Source organism: Notechis scutatus, chromosome 10 (assembly GCF_049901735.1).
Source record: "Notechis scutatus isolate UNSWTSFEM ecotype Mainland chromosome 10, rNotScu1.2, whole genome shotgun sequence".
Taxonomy (NCBI): Eukaryota; Metazoa; Chordata; class Lepidosauria; order Squamata; family Elapidae; genus Notechis; species Notechis scutatus.
In genome coordinates this window covers 781509-805330 of record NC_142018.1, presented here as the reverse complement: position 1 = coordinate 805330, position 23822 = coordinate 781509, and the positions used below count along the sequence as shown (strand labels likewise).

The following is a 23822-nucleotide window of genomic DNA, read 5'->3' as shown; positions in this document are numbered from 1 at the left end:
TTTTTTAAAAAAAAACAAGTTTTATTAATTTTCAAAACACACAAGTCATCATTATCCATTACATATTTGAACCTTTTTCCATTATAAATTTAACAAGTCAGATGAACTATAATTCTGTTTTAAACCATTTCCATATAAACATACAAAAACCTCTTATCCATTTTCTCTTTATTTCTCTTTACTCTTATTCCATTTTATTATTATTATTTCATCTATTTCTTTCTGACTTAGTTACCATTATTCTCATTCTATATTTCTGCAAGGTTTCATTAATTCTCCCCCCAAAAAAAACATATATACACAACACACAAAACATAAAAAAGATCTTTTTGAAAAGTAACTTGGACCCAGGTATCTCTTTCTTCATGGACTTCAATTGTATTCATGCTCATTTTACATATCATTACTTATTTTATTTACCATTCTAAGTCTTCTATATTAACTTTTCCCCATATTTCACTCTTTTTAATTCTATCTTAATTAATCATCTTAATTTGAGTCATTATATTTGTATCTTTTGTCCATTCTTTATTGTACCTTTGTCTCATTCCTTAAAAAAAAAAAAGAAATTTCTCCTGAAATCACTAATCAGAGTGTGATGCCTTTCTATCTCCCCACTAAATTAATCAAGTTAATCTTTAAAATAACACCCAATACCCAATCCGATTTTGCTTGGTACATTCTAACTGAATAATACATCCAGAATAATTAAATACATAGTTAAACAATAAATCTAAATATTAAAAACAAATACTATAATAAAAATTTTATAATAACATCAATACCATAATCTTATTAAACTCTTTAATTAAAGCTCAATATTCTAAATCTCCCCTCATATTATTAAATTATAAAACCAATCATTATTAACATTTCAACATTTTAATCTCTTATCAACTCTTAAGCCATTTAAGTTTTCTATTTCTAATACAATACTACAATATCATCTTATGTACCTTGCAAAATCTCTTTGCAGAAATTATACTTATCCTTTATCCTAAAAAGATTCCTTTTTCCCATTTAATTTCAAAACTTTGTAGCTTTTCTCCACCTTTTCCCTTTCTTTCTTCTCCCAACAAACCTTTCTACCCCCCCTTCTTCTAGCCTCTGCCTTACTGGCTTCCCTTCTCTGTCGTATTCCTCTTCCCTTTTGTTTACCATCATTATATTGATTTTGCACCTTATTTTTCCCTTTCTTAAATATTTTTTTAACTCTTAAGTCCTTTATTTCTCTTCCTTTCCCTCTTCCTTCCCTCTTGGTCGAGTTCTGAGATTTATTAAAGATGGCTTCCTCTCCTTCTTCTTCTTCTGCTGTCTTCATCTGTTGCAATGTTTGTTGATAGTTAATGAGCGCCATTTCCAAAAAAAGGCAGGCTTCTTTCAAACCAGCTTTACCATTTTTTTTTTGCTTGCTCATAGTCCCTTCTCAGTTCCTCAATAGAAGGAGCCATTATAAATCTTTTCTTTTCTTTTCTTACAACAACCAAAATATTCCAAAGGAAAAATAAAACAATCCCAAAGTTATCAATCAGTCCAAACCAAGACAGAGTTCCCACTCTCTCCTCCTAGGGTAGTATCAATCAGAAAAAAAGAAAGTCCAAATCTATTTCTTAAAATCTTATTGCAATATATTTTAGTCTTTCAATCCTTAAGGCATCTCCTCCAGCAAAGTCTTAGCATACAAATATTTTTTTTTTTTAGTCCTCTCTTTTCCCACTCATCGCTTAGAGCCAGTTTTCACCTAAAAAAAATAGGTTTCTTAATATTCACTTTTTATTCCGTGAGAAAAGAGGGTAAGCTATCCTTTCAGCACCATCAAACTGCCGCTTTTTTCCTCTTCTCGAAGGTATCATTCAGAAAATCATACTTTTCAGGAATTTTGTTAAATATGTCTTAGAGTCCTAGGAACCAAGAAAAACTTTCTCCTTTCAAGCACTTTCTCCACTTCCTCCTGCGCATTCTTACCCGGCTGCCAGCTTCTTTGTGGCGGCCATTACGGACCGCCGCTGCACCGTCCTGGGAAAAGGGGGTTCTGCCGGCCGGGGAGGGGGTCTGCAACACCCCCAAACCCCTCTCCGGATCCCCCTAACCTTCAGCTGCCCCTGCAGGGCAGCCTAGCTCCGTACCCGTCCGGATCGGAGCCCCAAAAACGGCTAGCGCGGCAGGGATCGCGCAGCTTCGCAAATCCCTGCCGCTCGCGAAGCCGACAAACCGGAAGTCCATATCTTTATCCTATCTTTATTACTTTACAAGTAACTCAAAACGGCAAACATACCTAATACTTATTTCTTCTCCTTTTCTGTCTCCTTTTCTTTGGGAATCTTTCTTGCTCATTCCCATCCTATGATTGGAAGGAATTGATTCCCTCCCCCACATCTCCAATATATTCAGAGAAAATAGAGCAGGTTAACATGCTTGGCTCAGCTGTAGCTTCTAGTTAAGAGAGGACTGATTGGTCTGCCAACAATAGAAAGTATTATTCAATCTCATATAGATAAAGAAGTGTGTTTTTGTGATAGTCCTAGCATTTCCTTTCTAAATCCTTTGGCATTGTACCCATCAGGCAAAGTCAAGTAGCTGAAGAGATTCACATGAAGCAAGAAGTTAACAATAATATTGCAGTGTTTGTTTTCACCACTGAGCTGGGCAAAAGAAAATTTAATAGACAAAAGTGTCCATCTCTCTGGGTTGTCACATCAATTGTTGGCAATAGCTCAGCAGAACTGACACAGCTTCAGAGTAGCTTTAATCATCCTTGTCAGCCTCCAAATTGTTTTTTACCAAGGTGGGGGATGGGGATGGATGATGATTAGGATCCTATGGAAGAAATTGAGCATATGTTATGGGGACAAGCTTTACAGTGAGATGTGTAAAAGAGAATGTTTCTAGGTCAGGGTTGAAATGAGGGGTCCTTGGTGCTCTCTGAGCGTGGTAGTTTATTTATTTATTTATATTTATTTATATTTGTCAATTGCTTACAAGTTAATAGGTATAAGTATATACATAGGTATAAATACATGAAATGGGTACATATAAGAAAAATAAAAGAAACAATAGGACAGGGACGGTAGGCAAGTTGGTGCGCTTATGCACACTCCCTACAGATCTCTTAGGAAAGGGGTGAGGTCAATAGCAGACAGTCTAAGGTTAAAGTTTTTGGGGTTTGGGGAAGAAACCACAGAGGCAGGTAGAGTATTCCAGACATTGACCACTCTGTTGCTGAAGTCGTATTTCCTGCAATCAAGTTTGGTGCGGTTAACCTTGAGTTTGTATCTATTGTGTGCTCTTGTGTTGTTATGGTTGAAGCTGAAGTATTCATTGACAGGTAAGTCGTTGCAATGTATGATTTTATATGCCATACTTAGATCAGACCAAAGACGGCGTAATTCAAGGTTTTCTAGTTCTAGAATTTCAAGTCTGGTGGCATAAGGTATTCTGCAACGAGTAGAGGAGTGGAGAACTCTTCTTGTGAAATATTTCTGGACTTTCTCAATTGTGCTAAAAGCAGATACGTAATGTGGGTTCCAGACTGATGAGCTGTATTTGAGTATTGGTCTAGCAAATGTTTTGTATGCTCTAGTTAGTAGTGTGATATTACCAGAGAAAAAGCTACGTAGGATTAGGTTAACAACTCTTAATGCCTTTTTGGCTATGTAGTTACAGTGGGCTCTAGCACTTAGATCATTAGAGGTGAGTATTCCAAGGTCCTTTACAGAGCTTGGTTCATCAACAAGATCTTGACTATTCAGCTTGTATTTTATTTTCTGATTTTTTTGCCAATATGTAAGACAGAGTATTTATTTGTTGAGATTTGAAGTTGCCATTTGTTTGACCATTCTGATACATAGTCAAGATCTTTTTGAAGGGTAGCACTATTATCTGTGGTGTTGAAAAGCTTTACATCATCAGCGAAGAGAACGCAGTTGCTCTTAATGTGATCACAGAGGTCATTTATGTAGAGTATGAAGAGAGTTGGTCCTAGAACACTGCCTTGGGGGACACCACTATTGACAGGTACAGAATTTGATAGGACATTCCCAATTTTGACCATTTGTTGTCTGTTTGACAGGAATGCTTCTGTCCAGTTATGCAGGTGTCCAGAGATACCATAAGATTTTAGTTTTAGGAGTAGTTTGTCGTGTACCACTGAATCAAAGGCTTTACAGAAGTCTATGTAGATTGCGTCTATTGCTTTGCCCTGGTTGAGTTGTGTCGTCCATATGTTTTTGCAGTGTAAGAGTTGCAGATTACAGGATAGTTTTTTTTCTGAAACCAAATTGTTTATTGGAGAGTAGGTTATTTGTCTCTAAGTGGAGGATGATGGATTGGTTAATAATTGATTCCATGACTTTACAGGTGACGCAGCATAAAGAGATTGGTCTGTAATTTTCAATTAGGCTGGGATTTCCCTTTTTGAAGATGGGGATGACCATGGCTTGTGACCATAGGTTAGGCAAGGAGTCCTAAAAGATTTTTCAAAGATTATGCTTAGAGGTTCTGCTATGGCAGTGGATAGCTTTTTAAAGAAGTAGGCACATATTCCATCCGGTCCAATAGATAGAGATGGTTTTAGATTGCGTAGTGCTTTTTCAACATTGTCTTCTGTAAAATCGCTATATATTAGATCATTGTAGTTTTCTGTGGTTCGGCTAGGAAATACTGGGCATGATCCATTGCTGTTTACAAATACTGAGCCAAAGAATGTGTTCAAGATGTTGGCTTTAATGGTGATGTCATTGCGATCTTTACCATTAGGTCCTATCAGGGGTGGGATGGACCTTTTTTTTTCTTGCAGAAGTTTCATTATCCAACTAGGTAACATCATCATGGGCAAACAGAAAAAACAGAGCACATAGTCTGCAACACCCAGATACTAGACAAACAATCAAGCAGAAAAAAATACCCTATCAAAGACATATCAAGGAGAAACTCTACTAACCCAATACTTTAGAGCAAGTATCTGTATATAAACAGGAGACTAACTCCACACTCATTATCACTGCCAATGTCACTTAGTTGGGTAATGAAATGTCTGCAAGAAAACAGCCAAGCTTAGAGAGCACAAGGCTTCCACAGTGAGAGATCTGTAATACTTGAATTTCCTGACCATCAGAATTATTAAACAATGAAATAGCTTGCCTTCTGAAGCTGTGGATGGTTTATTACTGGAGGGTTTCAAAAAAAAAAGACTGGACAGTCATTTGTCTAGAATGGGATGAAGATTCCTGCAGTAAGCAGGGTTGGACTAAAAGACCACCAATGTCCCTTCGAACCCTATGATTCTATGATTATACTACATGTGAAAATAAAGGAAGAAGAAATCCAATTAAACGAGTAGAAGTTTGCTCTCATAATATTAAATCTATCTATTTGGATTATGAACCAAGGATGATTTGAATTCAAATATAATTCTGTTTGGATAACAACATCCAAACATCCATTCAAATTCCTTGACTAATATTGTATTTGTATTTAAAATTATTTGTATTTAAAATTGTACTTGCACAATTGATCAAGATAATAATTTAAAAAATCACTGCGGAGAAAAAGACCATGTAACCTATACACTCATTTTCAACCATTAATTAATTAATGAATCACAGCTAAGAATGGAGAGTAGTAGAAGGAATGACAGAACCTGGGGGCAGAGTGAAAAGAGGGATCAGCCTAGAATCCCTATGTAGCCACAAGCAAACTCAGTCTAACTCACCTTGAGTGCTGTTAACCCATATCTAACTCTAACCAGGTGCGGGCCATTAGCTGAGAAGATTCTTGTGGATAGGCTTTTAGCAATAAATCAGCTTAATTGAACTTTCATGCGTGGACCTGGTCTTTCATGCCTGACAAGGAAAAAATAAATGCAGGTTATTCTCTCTAGAGAAGTACATTGTGATGCACTCCACAAGAGCGTTTATATTGTTTTTTTCCTGCAAAATAATTAAGTAACATTAAACAACACAGCTGCTTCTTTGACAAATAGTGCCAGAAGACAGAACTCTAAAGTTAAGAGACTTCAATTGATTGGCCTTTTAATAATTTGGATCAATGAACAGTGCTGGTGTTTTGCTAATGTGATTTTTTTTTTAAATCTCATCTTCCTTCGCCATAGAATTTCTTCTGATGACTCAATGTGACTTCTGTCACATGGTCTTTTTCCAAGTTGTGTTTATTGAACTTAGGTGTCACAACTTCGTTGAGCAAAGTGACAAATTCCAGATTCCCTGGGAAAGCTATGACCCCCAAGAACAAGCATAGAAGTTATACAAATTATCATAAATTGTTGAGTCCTCCCTGAAAAATATGAACTGTAGTCAAACTATGTATATGATAATTTAAAAATGTCAGATATAGTCTTCAGCAAGTATAATTTATAAAGTAGGAGCAATGGTAATCAGATACAATTATTGAATCATTGTGAAGAGATCAAAAGATCACATAGTCTAATGTTTTTCAAACTTGACAACTTTCAGATGTGCAGACTTCAACTCATGCTGACTGGAAAATTGTGGGATTTGAAGTCTGCTCATCTTGAAAGTTACCAGTTTGAAAAATAGCAATTACACTTACTTATATACTGCTTCACAGTACTTTCCAGCTCTCTCTAAGTGGTTTATAGAGTCAGCATATTGCCCCCAAGAATCTGGGTCCTCATTTTACCGATCTCGGAAAGATGGAGGGCTGAGTCAACCTTGAGCCAGTGAGACTCGAACTGCCAAATTGCAGGCAGTCAGCAGAAGTAGCTTGCAGTACTGCATTCTAACCACGGCACCACCACAGCTCATAACTTCTTGTGATCCCTTTCAGCTCCACAATTCTAAGATGTGCAACTATACAAAAACCTCCATAATAATAAATTCAAGGAGATACTTGTGTAAGGAGTGGGATATTAATGATTGCATCCTCTAGATGAGGGATGCAATCAATGAAACCATAATTATTTCATTTGGGGACACCACATAGGATGCTTTGACTTGTCCCAGCTGATAGCAGCATCAAACTGGCTGACCTAAAAAGCTAATCCAGCATTTGGAGGAGAAATCATCCAAATGCTCCAGTATTTCAGGGGCTGCCACAAAGAAGAGGGGGTCAACCTATTTTCCAAAGCACCAGAAGGGAAGACAAGAAGCAATGGATGGAAGCTAATCAAGGAGAGAATAATGAACATGCTAATTTCAGCAGTTGTTAGGCTATATCTGCCCATTGAGATAACACACCCAAAGCATGAACCATGAGTCTTCGCATTATTTTCATTGTACGGTAACAATAGCAGTCTGAAATCACTTCTCCCTCCCTTTACTTTTTACATTCCAGAAAACTAGGGTGGGTTAGGGTTAGATGCTTCCCACATCCCTTTTCCTTTCATGGGCTGAGATACCATTTTTATGACAATTGTCTTAGCTGCATCTCTTCCTTCTGTCTCTCATGATTATTGCCACATACCACTATAGACTGTGACTCTGTACTCCCTGACTCCAATTTGGGGGGACCCATACAAACAGAAATCAACTGATCATCCTTTTGCAAAATGCCCCTTTCTTTAATGATCTTGGAACAAAATTCATCAGCAAATATTGCAACATCAAGAAAGCACCAGGCTGTTGATTCTCATTCAATTAAAGTTCAGTTATTGGCACTACTAGAACCAGTCCATCAAATACAATTGTCAAGCCTCACTATGAACCACTATAAGCCGAAATTTTTTTAAAGATAAATCTTTATTATAGGGAGACATTTACACAGGATTCCTGGCTACATTTGATGGGATGTGCTGTTCTCATATAAATTATTATACAGTGTGCAGTTCTAGTTTAGACTGAGTTTCTTTCTCTAAACTGCAGAGCGATGAACAGTTTCCATGGAGAACAACAACAGCAGGCACAATATGTGAGGTCTGGCATTTAAATTTATGCGCTTCTCTAATGGAGTTCATGAAGCAATTAAGCCCTGCTAGGTTTATATCTGATGGATTTCTGTCAAGAAAAAAGCAGGTGTAATCCTCTGGCGATCCTTCCCTCCATTTCATGGTTTAATCAGATTTAAGAAAGCAAAATGGAATCCAGGAATGGTGGATGATGGATAATACCCTTCTTTTATAAGGCATCATAACAAAAAATTGCAAGGGATTCAAGGAAATCATCACAAATGTTGAGAGAATCTTAAGCAGCTTATAAAACTCAAATAGTAGCAGTTTGTGAAATAATTCATATATTAATTATGAAGTCAATCAACCTTAACACTTAATAATTATATATATATAAGAAAACAAATATATATATATATATATATATATATATTCGTAGATTTTCACGGGTACAGGTATGTAGGTCTAGGTGTGTTGGGGTCTTTTCCCGTGTAAGATTAAGAGTATCTTGGCGATGTTTCAGCGAGGTCCCACTCACCATCCTCAGGCTAGTGCTTTCTGCTTTGTGCCAGTGTGGCACAAAGCAGAAAGCACCAGCCTGAGTGGGACTTCACCGAAACGTCGCCAAGATACTCTTAATCTTACACGGGAAAAGACCCCAACACACCTAGACCTACATATACATATACATATACATATACACATACACATACACATACATATACATATACATATACATATACATATACATATACATATACATATACATATGTATGTATATGGTATTCAGCTTTGTTCGGGTATTTTCCCACGTCATTATAGTTGTAGCAACGTTTCGGCAGAATCTCATCTGCCATCATCAGGTTTCTGTATTGTGTTCCTCTGTGAGTCAGACTTTCACAGCCGTTTCTGTTTTAAATTTGGTGCTGGCCTACGCTGTGCCAGAATGGTTTTTTCTTCATCCTGATTGGTTGGGAGTCTTGGTCTGTGTTTATTGGTCTTGGAGTTTGCTGTATTCTGCTTGATTGGTGTTTCTAATATCCTCTGTCTGTTTTGTAGTTTTTTTGTCTTGATTGGCTGGCAACATTGTGTTTCCTGTATTAGAGGCTTTTAGTGCGGCTTGGCTCCGAGTATGATAGCCGTCCGTTTACTTGGAGCCAAGCCACACTAAAAGCCTCCAATACAGGAAACACAATGTTGCCAGCCAATCAAGACAAAAAAAGCTACAAAACAGACAGAAGATATTAGAAACACCAATCAAGCCGAACACAGCAAACTCCGAGACCAATAAACACAGACCAAGACTCCCAACCAATCAGGATGAAGAAAAACCATTCTGGCACAGCAATAGGCTGCCCCAAATTTAAATCTGAAACCACTGTAAAAGTCTGACTCACAGACGAACACTATACAGAAGCCTGATGATGGCAGATGAGATTCTGCTGAAACGTTGCTACAACTTTAAAAGAACAACTACAATGATGTGGGAAAATACCGAACAAAGCCGAATGCCATACATGTAAGTACCCGCGAAAACTTAAGAAAACATTATATATATATATATATATATATATATATATATATATATATATATATATATATATATATATATATATATATATATATAGCAACTTTTTCTGTAGTTCTAATTATGTGTCTTTCTTATTACAACTTAGTACAGGTTGTCCTCAACTTACAACAATTTGTTTAGTAACCATCCAAAGCTGCAATGGCACGAAAAAAAAAAGAGACTTATGAGCATTTTTCACACTTATAACCGTTGCAGCATCCCCATGGTCACGTGGTAAAAATTTGTCTGACGCTTGGCAACTGGTGTGTATTTGTGACATTTGCAGTGTCCCGGGCTCATATGATCATCTTTTGGGACCTTCTGACAAGCAAAGTTAAGGGGGATGCCAGATTTGCTTAACAACCAAATGATTCATTTAACAATTGCAGGGATTCACTTAACAACTATGGGAAGAAAGGTCATAAAATGGGGCCAAATGCACTTATCAGCTATCTTGCTTAGCAACAAAAAAATTGGGCTCAATTGTGGTCGTAAGTCAATGGCTACCAGTATTTGAAATGATTCACTTGGCCTCCTCCTTCTACCTTTATCTTTTTCCTACTCCTTTTTCTGGCTAAATTCAGAGCAGTTGATATAGCAATTTAGATGATCATATGACACCTTTGCTTATACTAATACTGCATAGCAGAGAAACCATATGCAGAATTGCCATATAATACTTATTTGCTCATCTATCTTCACACTAATTAAAATAAGCAAAACCCTAATTATGAAGCCAGAAAAGTGAGACCATCCAATTCATTGTTTCCCAGCTATAGATATCACAAACTAGAATGTAATTGAGGTTTTTTTTTAAATGATGATCTTCATTCATGAGTGATTTTCCTTTTGTTCCCTGACAGCAAATGGAACATCAAGTAGCCAGCTTTCCACACCGAAATCAAAGCAATCCCCAATCTCTACACCTACTAGCCCAGGAAGCCTCCGCAAGCACAAGGTATTACGTTTCTTATACCTTACTAAACCTCCTTCCACAGATTACACACTGTTGAGAGTTACCTGAAGGTAACAGACTTGAGAGCACACTTGAAATACTACATCCAATTCTGGTCACCAGGATACAAAAAAATGTTGGGACCTTAGAAAGAATGCAGAGAAGAGTGATAAAGATGATAAAAGGTCTCAAGGCTAAACTGTATGATGAAGGATTGAAGGAACTGGGTATGTCTAGTCTAATGAAGAGAAGGACGAGGGGTGATGTGATAGTAGTTTTCCAATACTTGGGGCCTGTCACAGAGAAGAGTGGGTCAACCTATATTCTCCAAAGCATCTCCAAGGCAGAACAAGAAGCAATGGATAGAAGCTTATAAGAGGGAGATCCAACCTGAAACTAAGGAGAAATTTTCTGACAGTGAGAGCAATTAACCAATGGAATGACTTGCCCCCAAAACTTGATGGTGCTCTATCACTAGAGATTTTGAAGAAGAGATTGAACAAACATTTGTCCAGAATGATGTAGGATGGGGTTCTATATCATTCCGGACAAGTGTGGCATGCCAGCAACCAGTCCACGCAAACAAGTAAAGCGCCATCCATGGGATGCAGGCAGCATGCAAAAACATGCCCCTCCAGTCCATGGAAAAAACTTTCTCCAGGGAACCAGTCCCTGGTGCCCAAAAGGTTGGGGGCTGCTGATATAAGATCTCCTGCTTGTGGAGCGGGTTGGACTAGAAGACCTCCAATGTCCCCTCCTACCCTTTTATTCTATGTTCTATGAAGCTGCATTGAGATTATCTCTGTGAGGCTAGAACTCTTCTACCTCAAGCAGGGCTCTGGATCATTTAGCAACTCGGGAGCCATCTTGCCTTTCCCAACTGTGCCAGTTCTTTGCTTATTTATTTGTTAACATTATTGTCCCCACTTTTTTTCCAGGAATTCAAAATGGGGAGCATTGCATTCCTTCTTCCTATTTTTCACACACACCCAACAACAAATATAGGGGTGGGGTGGGTTGAGAGAGAGAGTCTGGCTGAAGGTCACTCAAATGAGTTTGCACAGTTTAGAACTGTCAGAAATCTTAACTATCAGGAGTTTGCCCTTGGCAAGATCTCAAAGAATGGGAGATACTGTAGGAAAAAGCCCTAAGCCAGAGGCTAGTTGTGCTTTTAAAATAGAACTGAATCTAATGTTGATTCTGCAAGCTGTAAAGTACAGGTAGTCCTCAACTTACAATCACAATTGAACCCCAAATTTCTGTTACTAAGTGAGACAATTGTTAAGTAAGTTTTTTACGATCTTTCTTGCCACAAGTATGAAGTGAATCACTGCAGTTGTTAAATTAGTAGCACAGCTGTTAAGAGAATTTGGCTTCCCTATTGACTTTGCTTGTCAGAAGGTTGCAAAAGGGGATCACGTGATTCCAGGATACTGCAACCGTCATAAATACAAGCCAATTGCCAAGCGTCTGAATTTTGATCACGTGACCATGGGGATGCTGCAATAGTTGTAAGGGTGAAAAATGGTCATAAGTCACTTTCTTGACTGCCATTGTAACTTTGAACAGTCACTAAATGAACTGTTGTAAGTCAAGAACTATCTGTATTCTAAAATTACGTTTTGTTGGTGCTGCGATAGTTTTCTTAGTCAGGACTACTAGTAACAGTTGCTTTGGCTTTACTGTTAACATCCTTTAAATTTCCATGCCCTCTCTCTCCTCACGCACCCAAGCACACATGTGGGCACACTCTGACAGTCAGAACAATTAATCAGTGGTACTGGCTTGCTTTCAGAATGACTTTGGAGACTGTCAATCATCCAGGTCATGGATGTGCCAAGGGTGCTTTTCAAAAGGCAACGGGACTTTGTTGTATTTTTTCCTTGAAAATGTTTCGGTTCTCATCCAAGAACTCATCAGAACTGAATAAATTTATTGGATGAGAAGCAAAAGTTTTTTTAGAAGTTTTTTTCAAGGGGAAAAACCAAGAAAGTCCAGTTGTCTTTTGAAAAACCACATTTGGAACTTGCCTTCAGAAGTTGTGGATGCTCCATGACTGGAGTTTTTAACTAGAAATTGGACAACCATTTGTCTGAAACTGTATAGGTCTCCTGCTTGAGCAGGGAATTGAAGACCCCCAAGGTCCCTTCCAACTCTGTTATTCTGTCCCATGCCAGCTTTTCATCCATACAACAGAAGTTTTTGACTGCTGCTGTTTCCTTGCTCTTGATGCCATCCAGGCTAATTGTGGGATTTAATGCTTGTCCCTTTCTTCTTACAGGACCTGTACCTGCCTCTATCCTTGGATGACTCTGATTCTCTTGGAGACTCCATGTAAAGGAAACCCAGTTCCCCTTCTCCGTAGTACACGCTCTGTTTTAAACGCAGAGCAGTACTTCTGCCCAACGGAGCAGAGAGGTCACTGGTGCTTGCAATCAGTCCAAGGACACAAAACTTATGGTTATGCTTTCTTTGCTTTGCTTTCTTGTTTTCCTCTTATGAGTTCTCCTCTGTGTTACAAAACCAACACAAGCAATGGATCAGAGGTAAAGGGATACCAACCATTTTCAGAACTTCACCATCTAAATTAAAACGGTTCTTCCTGGTGGGTTTTAGAACCAGAACATAATGATCTTACGATTTTCTATTCTCTGTTTGTACAGGGTACAATGACACCAGGACTGGCTGTGTAGGAAAAAATGATAAATCTTTTCAAAATATTCCATGTCAAAAGATTTCATCAGCAGATGTGGCAACACTGCCTCTAAACTTCAACTTTTCCCACCAGGAAGTTTTTCAGACATTCATAATTACCAGCAACTTTACCAAAGTAGCTTTGTTCCCTCAATCCTATTGTGTTAAATTTAATACTTTCCTATTAACTGTCCTTGATTTATACTCACAGCCACCAAGGGCTAAATCCATGATGGTAATCAGGTCAATATATCACAGCATGCCCCAAAAATAAATGAGCAAAAAGCTATTTATGGTAGTTTTGCTGCAGGACCTTTAAGGCAAGTAAGGATCTTTTCACTACAGTGGATTTTGAAAGATGTGGCAGTTTAAAAAAAGATTTGGTTGGTATGAAGTTACTGGAAGTACTGTGTGGTATCTCTTGATCTCTGAAAGATTCTCAATGCCTTTCAAACAGCCAACACTGAAAACACAGGTTTTGTTTTCAGGTTTCTAATACTTCTCTGTTCCTACAACTACTGCAATTACTGTTGTTAATATGAAATCAGTACAATTTTATAGTGAAAAAATGACTTTAGCTACATTGTAGAGAAGCAATTCTTCAAGCTTCTTTCTTTCTTTTTTTAATGTGAGAACTGGTGACTTGATTTTGCTTAAAAAAACAAAAACAAAGGTATAGAAAATGTTCTGCGCAGTGAAACATTTTAGAAGTTGCAGCCAAATTTGGCATCTGAAATAGGAAAAAAAACATCTGGGTGCATTGGGGAGGTGGGTTGTTACCACTCAGTGAGCATTTTGAAAGGGTTTGTAACATCAGGGGCCTCCGGAAGAATAAAAAAAGTCAAGATGTCTGCTCTCCCCACATCATTGGAGCTCTGACTTGCCCCTTATGTGTGTTGCAGGCACAAGGCACCTCAAAACAGGTTGGGTTTCAATTGAAGGCCACCAGCCCCACCCCACTGCCCTGTGCAACAGGCTGGATTTACCTTGCCATGTTCGGCATGTTCAAGAATCCCAATTATGGCCAAGAGACTACTTTTGAGTCCTCTTTTCTATGAAAACAACCCATTAGAACAGAATGCAAAGCATAAGCCAGCGTTTCCCTTTTTTGTAATTGTAAATGCAATGTTTGATACAGGGCTGACCATTTTCCCTATGCCTTTTTATCAGTGCTGGATAGTGTGTGCCGCCTTGTTCCTGATTCATCAAAATAAGTGCTTTGATTTTTTAAAATATTCTCAGATCTTTCCTCTGCTTTTTTGGGGTGGCAACCCCTTTTTGAATTTAGAATGTGTATGATAAGAGTTCGTTCTTTCATTTCGATTGGAAAAGCTGCTTTGGGCCACTGGCATGGAATGAGCTGAACAGGCTCATTTTAACATGGCTACTTAGCTCACTTCTTTGCTCACCTATAGGGGGGGAAAAACTTTTCCCATTTCTTAAAATGACTTTCTCTTAACCCACTGGTTAAGATCATTGCACCATTAGCAAGTTTTGAGTGAGCTGAGTGTTAGGATGTTATCGTTGCAGAGAAGGTGTCAGATGTGGAGTGGTCTGATCTGCAATCCTGCACCACAAAGACAAGTAAGACTGAACCCATTGCTAGCCAAAGCAGTGTCTAGAATTCCCTGTTCCCCAATGTTGTTGTTTGGTCTGATGCATCCACTAAACACTGGTTCAGGAGAACCATTTTCCTTGTAGGATCACAGTCAGATCGCCATGGGGAAAGCTGACTTTGAGGACAAAGCACAGAAAAAGATCTACAGGAGAATTTCCTATGGTGTGTTTGACCCCCTAGCAGATCTAGTGTATAAATTGGAGCAGGTCTCTTAATTTCTTGGTGCCTCAATTTACCTTATCTGTCAAAATAGGGACAGGAATACTTCTCTACCTCACGGGAAGGGTGGTTGGGTTGGCAGGTGAGTCATTTTGTTAATGTCGTAAAAGACATATTTGGTGGGCAAGTACTTATAGCTTTGGAAGGGGCAGGATTTATTGAGTCCAGGGAAGGTTTCCTGGGTAGCCTGAAAGATCTTCTTTCTACAGACAGCCCTGACCACCACAACTAATCAATGCACACACTGTGAGCTTTGACTGTTGTCAACACCAGAAACAGGAACTGATCTCTCCCTCCCAGATCTGGCAATGGTGACTTTGTCCCTCCTGAGATTCTGAACCATGGTTACAAAGGTGACCTCCATTGTGAATTGCTTGCAGGAACACTTGTCAACTTGGAGATACACTTTGTTTGCCACACATTCACTTTGCTCTCGTTTTGATCTTCTGCTCTCTCTTCTCTCCCACCTGAAGGGCTGTTCTTACTTTGCCAGTCGGGTGTGGTCAGAGGAGCTATATTTCTGGAAACTGGAACTGAGCGATCCTTTTCTGCTAAAGGTGATGATGCTTCACGACAGCACTGCCTTTTTAGTCAAGAGTCTAAAAATCTTGATGCCTTCAACCCAATCTTTCCTGGTTTAATAGACAACAAGCAATTATCTCCATCAAAACTGAGCCATGGAGAACAGACCCTCTCCCTCCCTCTTTCTCTCTCTTATACACATACACAAACGCATACCCATGCAAAATACATCTATAGATGCTTGATCTATTTGATTGTTGTTCTTGGGCAGGGCCCTAGCATTAAGCCTATCCTTGGTAGTAGTACTGTAGAGTCTTTTGAATGTTAACCTTTCTCTTTCTTGATTGCACAGAGAGGACAAAGACTGTTTCTATCTGCCAATGGAAACTCTGAAGTAATATTGTCCTTTGTATAAAATGCTGGGAACATATATTAAGGGAGAAGCCACCATATTTATCTTCAACTTGTAAGCCCTTGAGAAGCTCATAGACAGAATGATAAACTAGATCCGTTTTCCCCAGCTGATTTACTTCAGACTTCCAATTCTTTGGAATCCCAAAGAGAATTGAAGTTCCTTTAGGCTTACAACCTGGACATTTTGACAGCTGGAACCTGGATAGTAGTAGTGATTCCAGTAGTGATTCTTGATCCTGGTTTACATGCTGTAGCTTCCCCGCTGAACGTTTTTGCAAAAATGCAGATTTGGGCCTTCATTTTTATTGCACTTAATAATGGCATGTCTGAAAGACTGATCTAACGGGAATGTTGTTGCCTGGGCTGTGCCATGCTGTGTGTTACTTCTGAATCCAGAAACGGTGAGATTCAGCTTTTGTAAGCATTCACCTTTTCAATGTTCAGAAAATCAGAGGCCTAGTCAATGGAAAGTGAAGGTTCTTCTTTCTAGAAAAGGAATGGGGGAGGGCGGGGGGAGCCATTCAAAACTTGTAAAAGTGAAACAGGGTAAAGAACAAGACTCCCAGGTTTTAGAAGAATCTTTCAGGTAAGTGTTCTTGAACTGTAGGTAGAAATCAGTGACTATGTCAGATGTAAAACTGCCTATGTAGTGGATGTTGCATGATTCTTTGTAAAAAATAAATTAAAATGCATGCCGAATAGCCATATGTACCATGCTAGGTGTATTCAGCTCCAAACTCATAAAAAAAAAAAACACTAGAGGCTACAGTGCTTTTCTCTTACAGCTCATTCATTGGGGGAAACAGATGCCACCTATTTTATATAAATGGATTGTATTGTGACAGACAGAAACACTGAAGGACAATAACAGCGGCGTTCAATACACAAGCTGAAAAGTTGAGTGGCCAGGGGTGGCACTTAAGGAGGGAAGGGCTGAGGGCCACACAGTAGATGGCCCATTGTATCACACATGTGAGTAAGGCTGATGTTTGAGGGGAGAAAAGACAGAGAGGGTAATGATTTAATTTTTGTTTGGCTCTTATATGCCGCTACAGTGTTTATTGCTTCCCCTTTCAAAATAGCAGCTTCCTGTATTCACCGAAGGAATTCAAGGACTACAGGAAGGTGATGCAGTAACTTGTAACCTTGAGGCTCCAACCCATCCTGTCAGGCACAATCAACCAGACCCACATGAGTAGAGTTCAAACTAGCTACTTTATTGTTCTGCGCCTAGTCTACAGGACTCTTCCCAGACTGGCAGCTTTCGCCTGGAAAATCTAGATAAGATTCAAAGGCAATCAAAGGGTGGGATGGGGTTGGACCTTTCCCTCTTGTGTCTATGTAATGATTCCAGACTAATTCCCTGCTTGATCCCTCCTCCCGATTGGGACAGTCTGTCTCCAATACATCCCTGCTCTAGCTCTATGAAACTGTTTGGTTTCTTTTCTAAAAACTCTTGCACTTGAGCAGCTGCAGGATCAGGATGTAGAAGGAAGATTTAGAAGACAGCAGTAGCCAAATTGCACACCTGGACCCCATATAGTCCCTTAGCCCTTCACAGGTGCCTGGAACTTTGCTCTTATCCATTCCCTCTTGATTTAACCATCCATGACCACGGTTAATGCCTTTAAGGTCCCTATTGCCATCCAGCCCAGAAATGTAAGTCTTCACACTGCAGAGGGCCATTGGAGGTGGGGGGTGGGAGAGAGCCCTGAATTACAGTCCCATATTTTTTGTTTTGCGCAGGCAGCCTGTATATTATCAATATATTTGTAAAAATATCTTTGTCGATCATGAAGAAGATCCATCCTTCTAATCTTAGAAGCTCATGAATTATGAAGGACATGCTGTAGAGGCCATTGTGAAGATCTCCTAACTTTGTGAAGCAAAGGTGAGGTAGCTGTCTTGAGGACACATTATGGATGCCTTGTAGTAAATGTTGAAAAAAGTTGCTGGGAGATGTTTGGACTTCAACTTGAAGTTCAGACATCTTAAAGTTGCCAAAGTTGGATGGATTGAAAAAAGCTTCAGTTCATGTGGGCCCTTAAGGTATGCTAAAAAGAATCAAATCTGTTTGCCTCTAGGAAAAAAAACAACAAGTTTCTTTGGGTATATTACAACTTGGATAGAAGCATAGTCCACAAGAGTTCCATTTTTTCCCTTTGGCTACTAACTTGAATATTTTCCAATAGAAAAAGATTGTTCTATATAATAAGTCATAGAAGCTAATAACATCTAGCAAATTGCCCTTTTGATCAAAGTTACTTAATTTCCTTTCCAAACATCCAGGCTTCCGTATTGTTCAGAAATGAAAGCTCTGGGATCAAACATTTACTAGAAATATTTGGCATCACTGCTCTTGTCAAGCTTACAGCTAACAAGGAGAATACAAAGATACATAATCACACCTCACAGGACAAACCCAGGAAATTTAGAATGCCAGTGTAATTTCTGCTCCCATCATTCCCTTCCTGTATGTGGCATCCCATCTTTAATATCACCTATTTCTTCCTGAAACAGATTTTGTCAGAAGTAAGAATTCTTATTCACCCGTCATCAATTATAAATCCATGATGCAAATTATAAGAGCTAAAAGCTTCATATTCATAATACATTAAAATGGAAATTCACTAGGCACATAAACTGTAGCTCTTGTAGCACAACAGTAGGGTTAGCATCCCAAAATATAACTTACAGTAGGTGTATGATCAATAGTACAATGAAATGTCTGCTGGGTTTGTAACATGAATACAGAACCCTCAGTTGCATGTATTTACTGTAGAAGAATCTAGAAAAGTTTTGGTTGCAAATTATATAGGTGTTCTCACTGGTGTTCAGAGGTTTTAGGTCTAATTTTGTCTTTGCACACACATTGCGGCAGTGTTCTTTCTTGGCTTTGTAATATATTTTTAATCAGCGTCACCTTTGATCTTGAGTCCCTTACAGCAGGGGTGTCAAACTCGCTTTCATTAAGGGCCTTTCATTGTGGTTGTCCTCTGGGGCGGGTGTGGGGTGTGGAAAGAAGGGGCATGGCTGGGGTGGTCACTACCAACTGGGCATGGCCTGGGGGCATGGCCATCTTGACATAGCTCACATGAGTGGTACCTGTGGTGGCCAGGCAGGGTTGGGGCAGGAATCCAGGGGTCTCCGGTGGGTGGGACAGGGGTGGGAGGCTCATCCCATGGGATGAGCTGAGGTGAGGCGAAGCAGGGTGTGTGGCAGCTACAGCCAATGTGTTTTCAGCTGCTTCCTAACCCACACCTGCCAGGGAGGTCTGCTGTGGTGGGATTCAAAAAATTTTACTACCGGTTTTGTGGGCATGGCTTGGTGGGTGTGGCAGGGGAAGAATACTGTAAAATCTCCAGTCAGAGGTGGGATTTGCCGGTTCTCCGAACTGCTCAAAATTTCTGCTACCGGTTCTCCAGAACTGGTCAGAACCTGCTGAATACCACCTCTGGGCCTGGTCTGGTGGTGGGGATTGTCGTTCACCTTCTCTGCTGTGCCATGAATGGGGATTGACCATCCCCCAAGCCCTGCCACTGTTAAAGTAAATCCCGGGCGCTGCGTTGCAATGGACAGATGAAAAACATAGCTTTTGTCTGAAGGAGAAGGAGGAGCAGGAGGAAGAAAGAGAGAAAGCGTCCAAGTGAGAAGCACCCTGGGATGGTGTGGGCCAGGCTGAAGCAATGCAGGCTGGCCCCTTACAATTTCCAGGATGGCCGCGTGGGCCAGATCTGACCTCATCGTGGACCTGATTCAGCTTGCAGGCCTTGAGCTTGACACCCCTGCCTTAGAGGGAACACAAATGCCATGCTTCTCATCTATGGAGATTCCTGGTCATCCAGGTCATGGTTGTCCCAAAGGTACTTTTTTCAAAAGGCAACTGGATTTTCTTAGTTTTTTCCTTGAAGACATTTAGCTTCTCATCCAAGAAGCTGCTTCAGTTCCATCTGAACAGTGAGGAGTGGAAGGATTCCAAAGATGACTGCAAGGAATAGAAATCCTTCCATTCTCCACCGTTCAGTCAGAACTGAAGCAGCTTCTTGGATGAGAATGAAATGTCTTCAAGGAAAGGCAAAGGAAGTCCAGTTGCCTTTTGAAAAAAAAGCACCTTTGGCACTACCATGCTTCTTATCCGGCCTTGATGTGCTCACTGTGGCTTGCAGCCTGGGAATTCTGAAAGTTGAAATCCACAAATCTTAAAGTTGCCAAAGTTGACATAACAGCTCTCTAGGCCATGTCACAAGGTGATTGTAATCAAGAATCCAATATGTTCAATTTCATAGACTCCTGGTCATTTTCACAACTGTTAGCTTTTTCTGTCTTGGTATCTGTAGCTTGGTTTCCGCCAGATAATCCAATAAATTAAGAAGGTATTAATGCTTTCCTGAAACACATTTTTAAAAGGAATTCATGGAAACTGTGATTGCCTAAAATTGTCCTTAAAAGACTCATGGAAATTAACTGATTATTAAGGAAAAATGACAGAAGAATGGATTGGAGAGTGTGTCTTTCGTTCGGTAAGATTACTTATTCTGAAGGAATAACATCTATGCATATTCACCCTTGTTCCATATTTAAACTGTCAAACTTCTAAACCATGTTTCCCATTAAATGATTACAACTTTATTTCTCACTATTACCTTAAAAATCTGTCCAGTTGAGATTCTTATTGAATTTTATCTTCCGTAGCAAAAGAGACTCCTCCTCCTCTCTTTCAAATCTGTCATTTATTTATCAATTGATCAGTTTTCTATCCCTCCGTAATGCAACTTCATAACAATAAACAACACAGTAACACCAAGCAAACATGTCTTATAAATACCATAAAATCATATAAAGTGTCAGATCCCAAGAGGCCACTGGAAAAATTCTTCTTTACTTTTTTTCCCAGAAGGCAGATAATGTTGGAGACAAACAAATTTCTAATGAAAAAAACAAAGCTTCCACATTTCTTTGTGCTAGAGAATTTCTTCCAGCATCATCAATGTGCCAACCTATAAAGGGCTTTTATAGGTGAATACCAGCATTTAAATAGGACCCAGAAATTGGTAGGAAGGCAGTGAACGCTTGAAAAGCAGATGTAGCCCCTGTATGCCCCAATGGAAGTTTCTAGATAGTCCTTCCAGGCAGCCCCATGTAGAATCTATTGCAGTAGTCTAGTGCTATGGATACTGATGAGGACACATGATGAGTTCCTTCTATGTGAAGTGAGGCTGCAATTGGTGCACCAGCTGAAACTGAGCAAAGTCCTCCTTGGCCAGGACCTTCATTTGCTAATCCAGAAAGAGAAATCTAAATATCCTCAAGTTGTGGATCTGGTCCCTCAGGAGCTATGCAACTTTCCCAGAGTTAAGACAAGAGGTCATAGAGGAACTTCAGTGTTCAAGCAACATTGTCTGTCTTGCTAGAGTTCAAATTAAGGCTGATCTTTTATATCCATATCTTCATAATCCCGAGACATCCAGACAACACTTCAACAGCATTTTCAATACAGTCCACGGTCATGATGTACCGTTGAGTATCATCAGCCTCTTGATGATTCCAGACTTCAAACTTCCATGACCTCCTTAACAGCTTCTATACGTGTTAATAGTGGGAAGAGATAACTCAACCTTATATATCCCTACAGGGGAGGAGCCACTAAACTGATGTCTTCCTTCTGGAACTGGCTGTTGAGGAAAGACTGGAATCAATATGAAACAGTCTTCAGCCTCCAGTCTCTACAGCCTGTCCAGAAGGATGCCATGGTCAATGCTATTGACGACCATTGAAAAGTGCATTACCTTCATCCAGATCCTGACCAATGCCATCTCTGTCCTAAACCCAGGTCTGAACTCTGAACCCTTCTCTTTCTCCATAACCTATTATCTTATAAAAAGTAGAATTGTGTAGAGACTTGTGAATGCCACCAGCCAATTTTCTTAATCCTTAGCAAGTGACAAAACAAAAACACACTGAATTATAAAACTCTCTGAATGGCATCTACATAAACATTCATTACTTTTTTGGAGATGCATCTCTTCCTTTACTGCTCTTTTGCAAAATAAACTGTGGCCTGAAGACTGTCGGGAACTAAAACCAGTTAGTAATTTAATACCTTGAGTTTTTTGAGCTGATAATGTATGATTTGCTTCATTTGTGAAAGAAAGCTGCAATATAATATAACCAGGATGTCATAATGTATTTTCTTCTATACTTTTTCTGTGTTGAGTGGGAATGAAGTGGGGAAAAAACAAGAATTTTAAAAAGTAAAAGAAGAAGCAAGGTAAGGTTTAAAGTTTAGCTGGCATACTTTAAACTTTCTGTACAGAATCTTTAAAAACAGGTCCTTCGTATGAACTGTTGAATTTTACAGGGTTGATACTTTAGTTTTAGTTTTGTTTTGATGACATATTTTAAGAATGAGTCATTGTAAAGAGGATGAATTAATTAAATTAAGGGTTTTTTAATCTTTCTCTAACAGATCCATCTAATATTTTCATAACCCTCTATCAGTACAGTTGAGGAAGGATTTTATAAAAAGCTGAAAACTTTTTTTTCACTCACATCCAACAGAAATAATCTCTTTTTCAGTAAATTTCAAAATGTTTTATCTCTTTGCAACAATTCCCCCTTCTAGCGATCAGCACTGGGAGAAATTGAAGTGAAGCTGTATCATGACACAAGGCTGACAAGATGGCAGTCTCAACCATATGACCGAAATCCTGGGCCTTTGTAGTTACCATCACATAGTTGTAAGAGCCATCTTTACTTTTTTGAAACCTAGTCCCCACCCCATCCCCGTGGCAGATGCCCCTTTTGAGAAGTTCCCCAAGCTTCCAACAACCCCTCTTCAACCAAAATAGCTCATTATAGTATTGCTATAGAGAGACAAATGATTGTAAAATAGGCAGAAGCATTTTTGATGCCCTGGAAAACTTGAGGTTAATGATATTAACATGGATTAGCCATGTGGCAATCGAACTACAAAATGGAAGGGCCAGGAAGTTGATCATGGCCAATGCTTCAGATAGTTGCTACAGCCCACAGCCCTCAACCTGCTGAGCCAGCTTGCTCTGTATGCTTCCTGCTCACATTCATGAGCTCTTGGTGTGTTGTTCCATGTCATGTCCATCATTGGGATGTCCATAGGAAGCAGGAATTCAAAGAAAGTCAAGATGGGGGCTCTGTTTGTCTGGTTGTAGCACTATCTGAACTTTTGGCCCACCTGTACAAACAGTAACAGAAGAGACAGAACAGCATTTTTACAAGGCTTATGATGACCCTATGATTTGCTGTGCAATTCAGATTACAAATGGTCTTCCTGTCCCAACTTGTTCCTATCCATAACACTGCTCCATAATTCTAGGTATGTGGAGGAAGTACCTTCCCAAAAACTTTTTGAGCAAGCATAGCAATATGATTTTTTTTCTTAATTAGCTGGGCTCAGGGAAATTACATGGTGCCATTGACTATGTGTTATTTCCTCTTCATTCCTTTGACTATGAGATTGCTTTTCATGAACTCCTGTATGTCCTCAACCTGACTCCAGTCTGATGAAGACCTAAGCAAAAGGGAGTTCTCTCTGTCTTTTAAAGTCTCTTTGGTGTCAATCAGGTAATTTCACTTCTATTGATGATGTCCTGCTTGGGGATGTTGACGTTTTGTACATGATGAACAATAATTAGAGTTTCCATCCCAGACTATTCTCAGCTGTTATTGCCTTGTAAAATATTGCAGCTTTAAACCAATGAACCCACCCTTTTCTCGAGGTGCATGTTCTGAACCCATTCTGCATTCTAAATTCGTGGCAAGTCAATTAGCAGTCCGTCCACCATTTGTTCAGCCATTCAACTTGTACAGAAAGCATTTTTAATTGAGATCTTTGGGGGAGGGGGGATTATTTTTTTTAAAGCTTCAGTTCCATGGCTAAAAGTAGAATTAGGCTACTTAGCTGACAGAAATAGTTGTGGTAGTTTTTAGACAT

At 39.3% G+C, this 23822-nt stretch overlaps 1 protein-coding gene across 4 annotated transcripts in view; it reads left to right on the top strand.

Moving 5' to 3' along the window:
* The window catches only part of DCX (doublecortin), a 198742-nt gene extending 184801 nt beyond the window's left edge, over positions 1-13941 (top strand). For 2 of the 4 annotated variants that reach the window (XM_087971941.1, XM_087971940.1), the window contains exons 6-7: positions 10295-10389; positions 12668-13941. In XM_087971941.1, coding sequence (XP_087828067.1) covers positions 10295-10389; positions 12668-12724 — 152 coding nt within the window. In that variant the 3' untranslated portion in view covers positions 12725-13941. The remainder of the gene's footprint in view (positions 1-10294; positions 10390-12667) is intronic. The other 2 variants (XM_087971938.1, XM_087971939.1) reach the window with 2 other exon arrangements.
* Positions 13942-23822: the final 9881 nt, after the last annotated feature.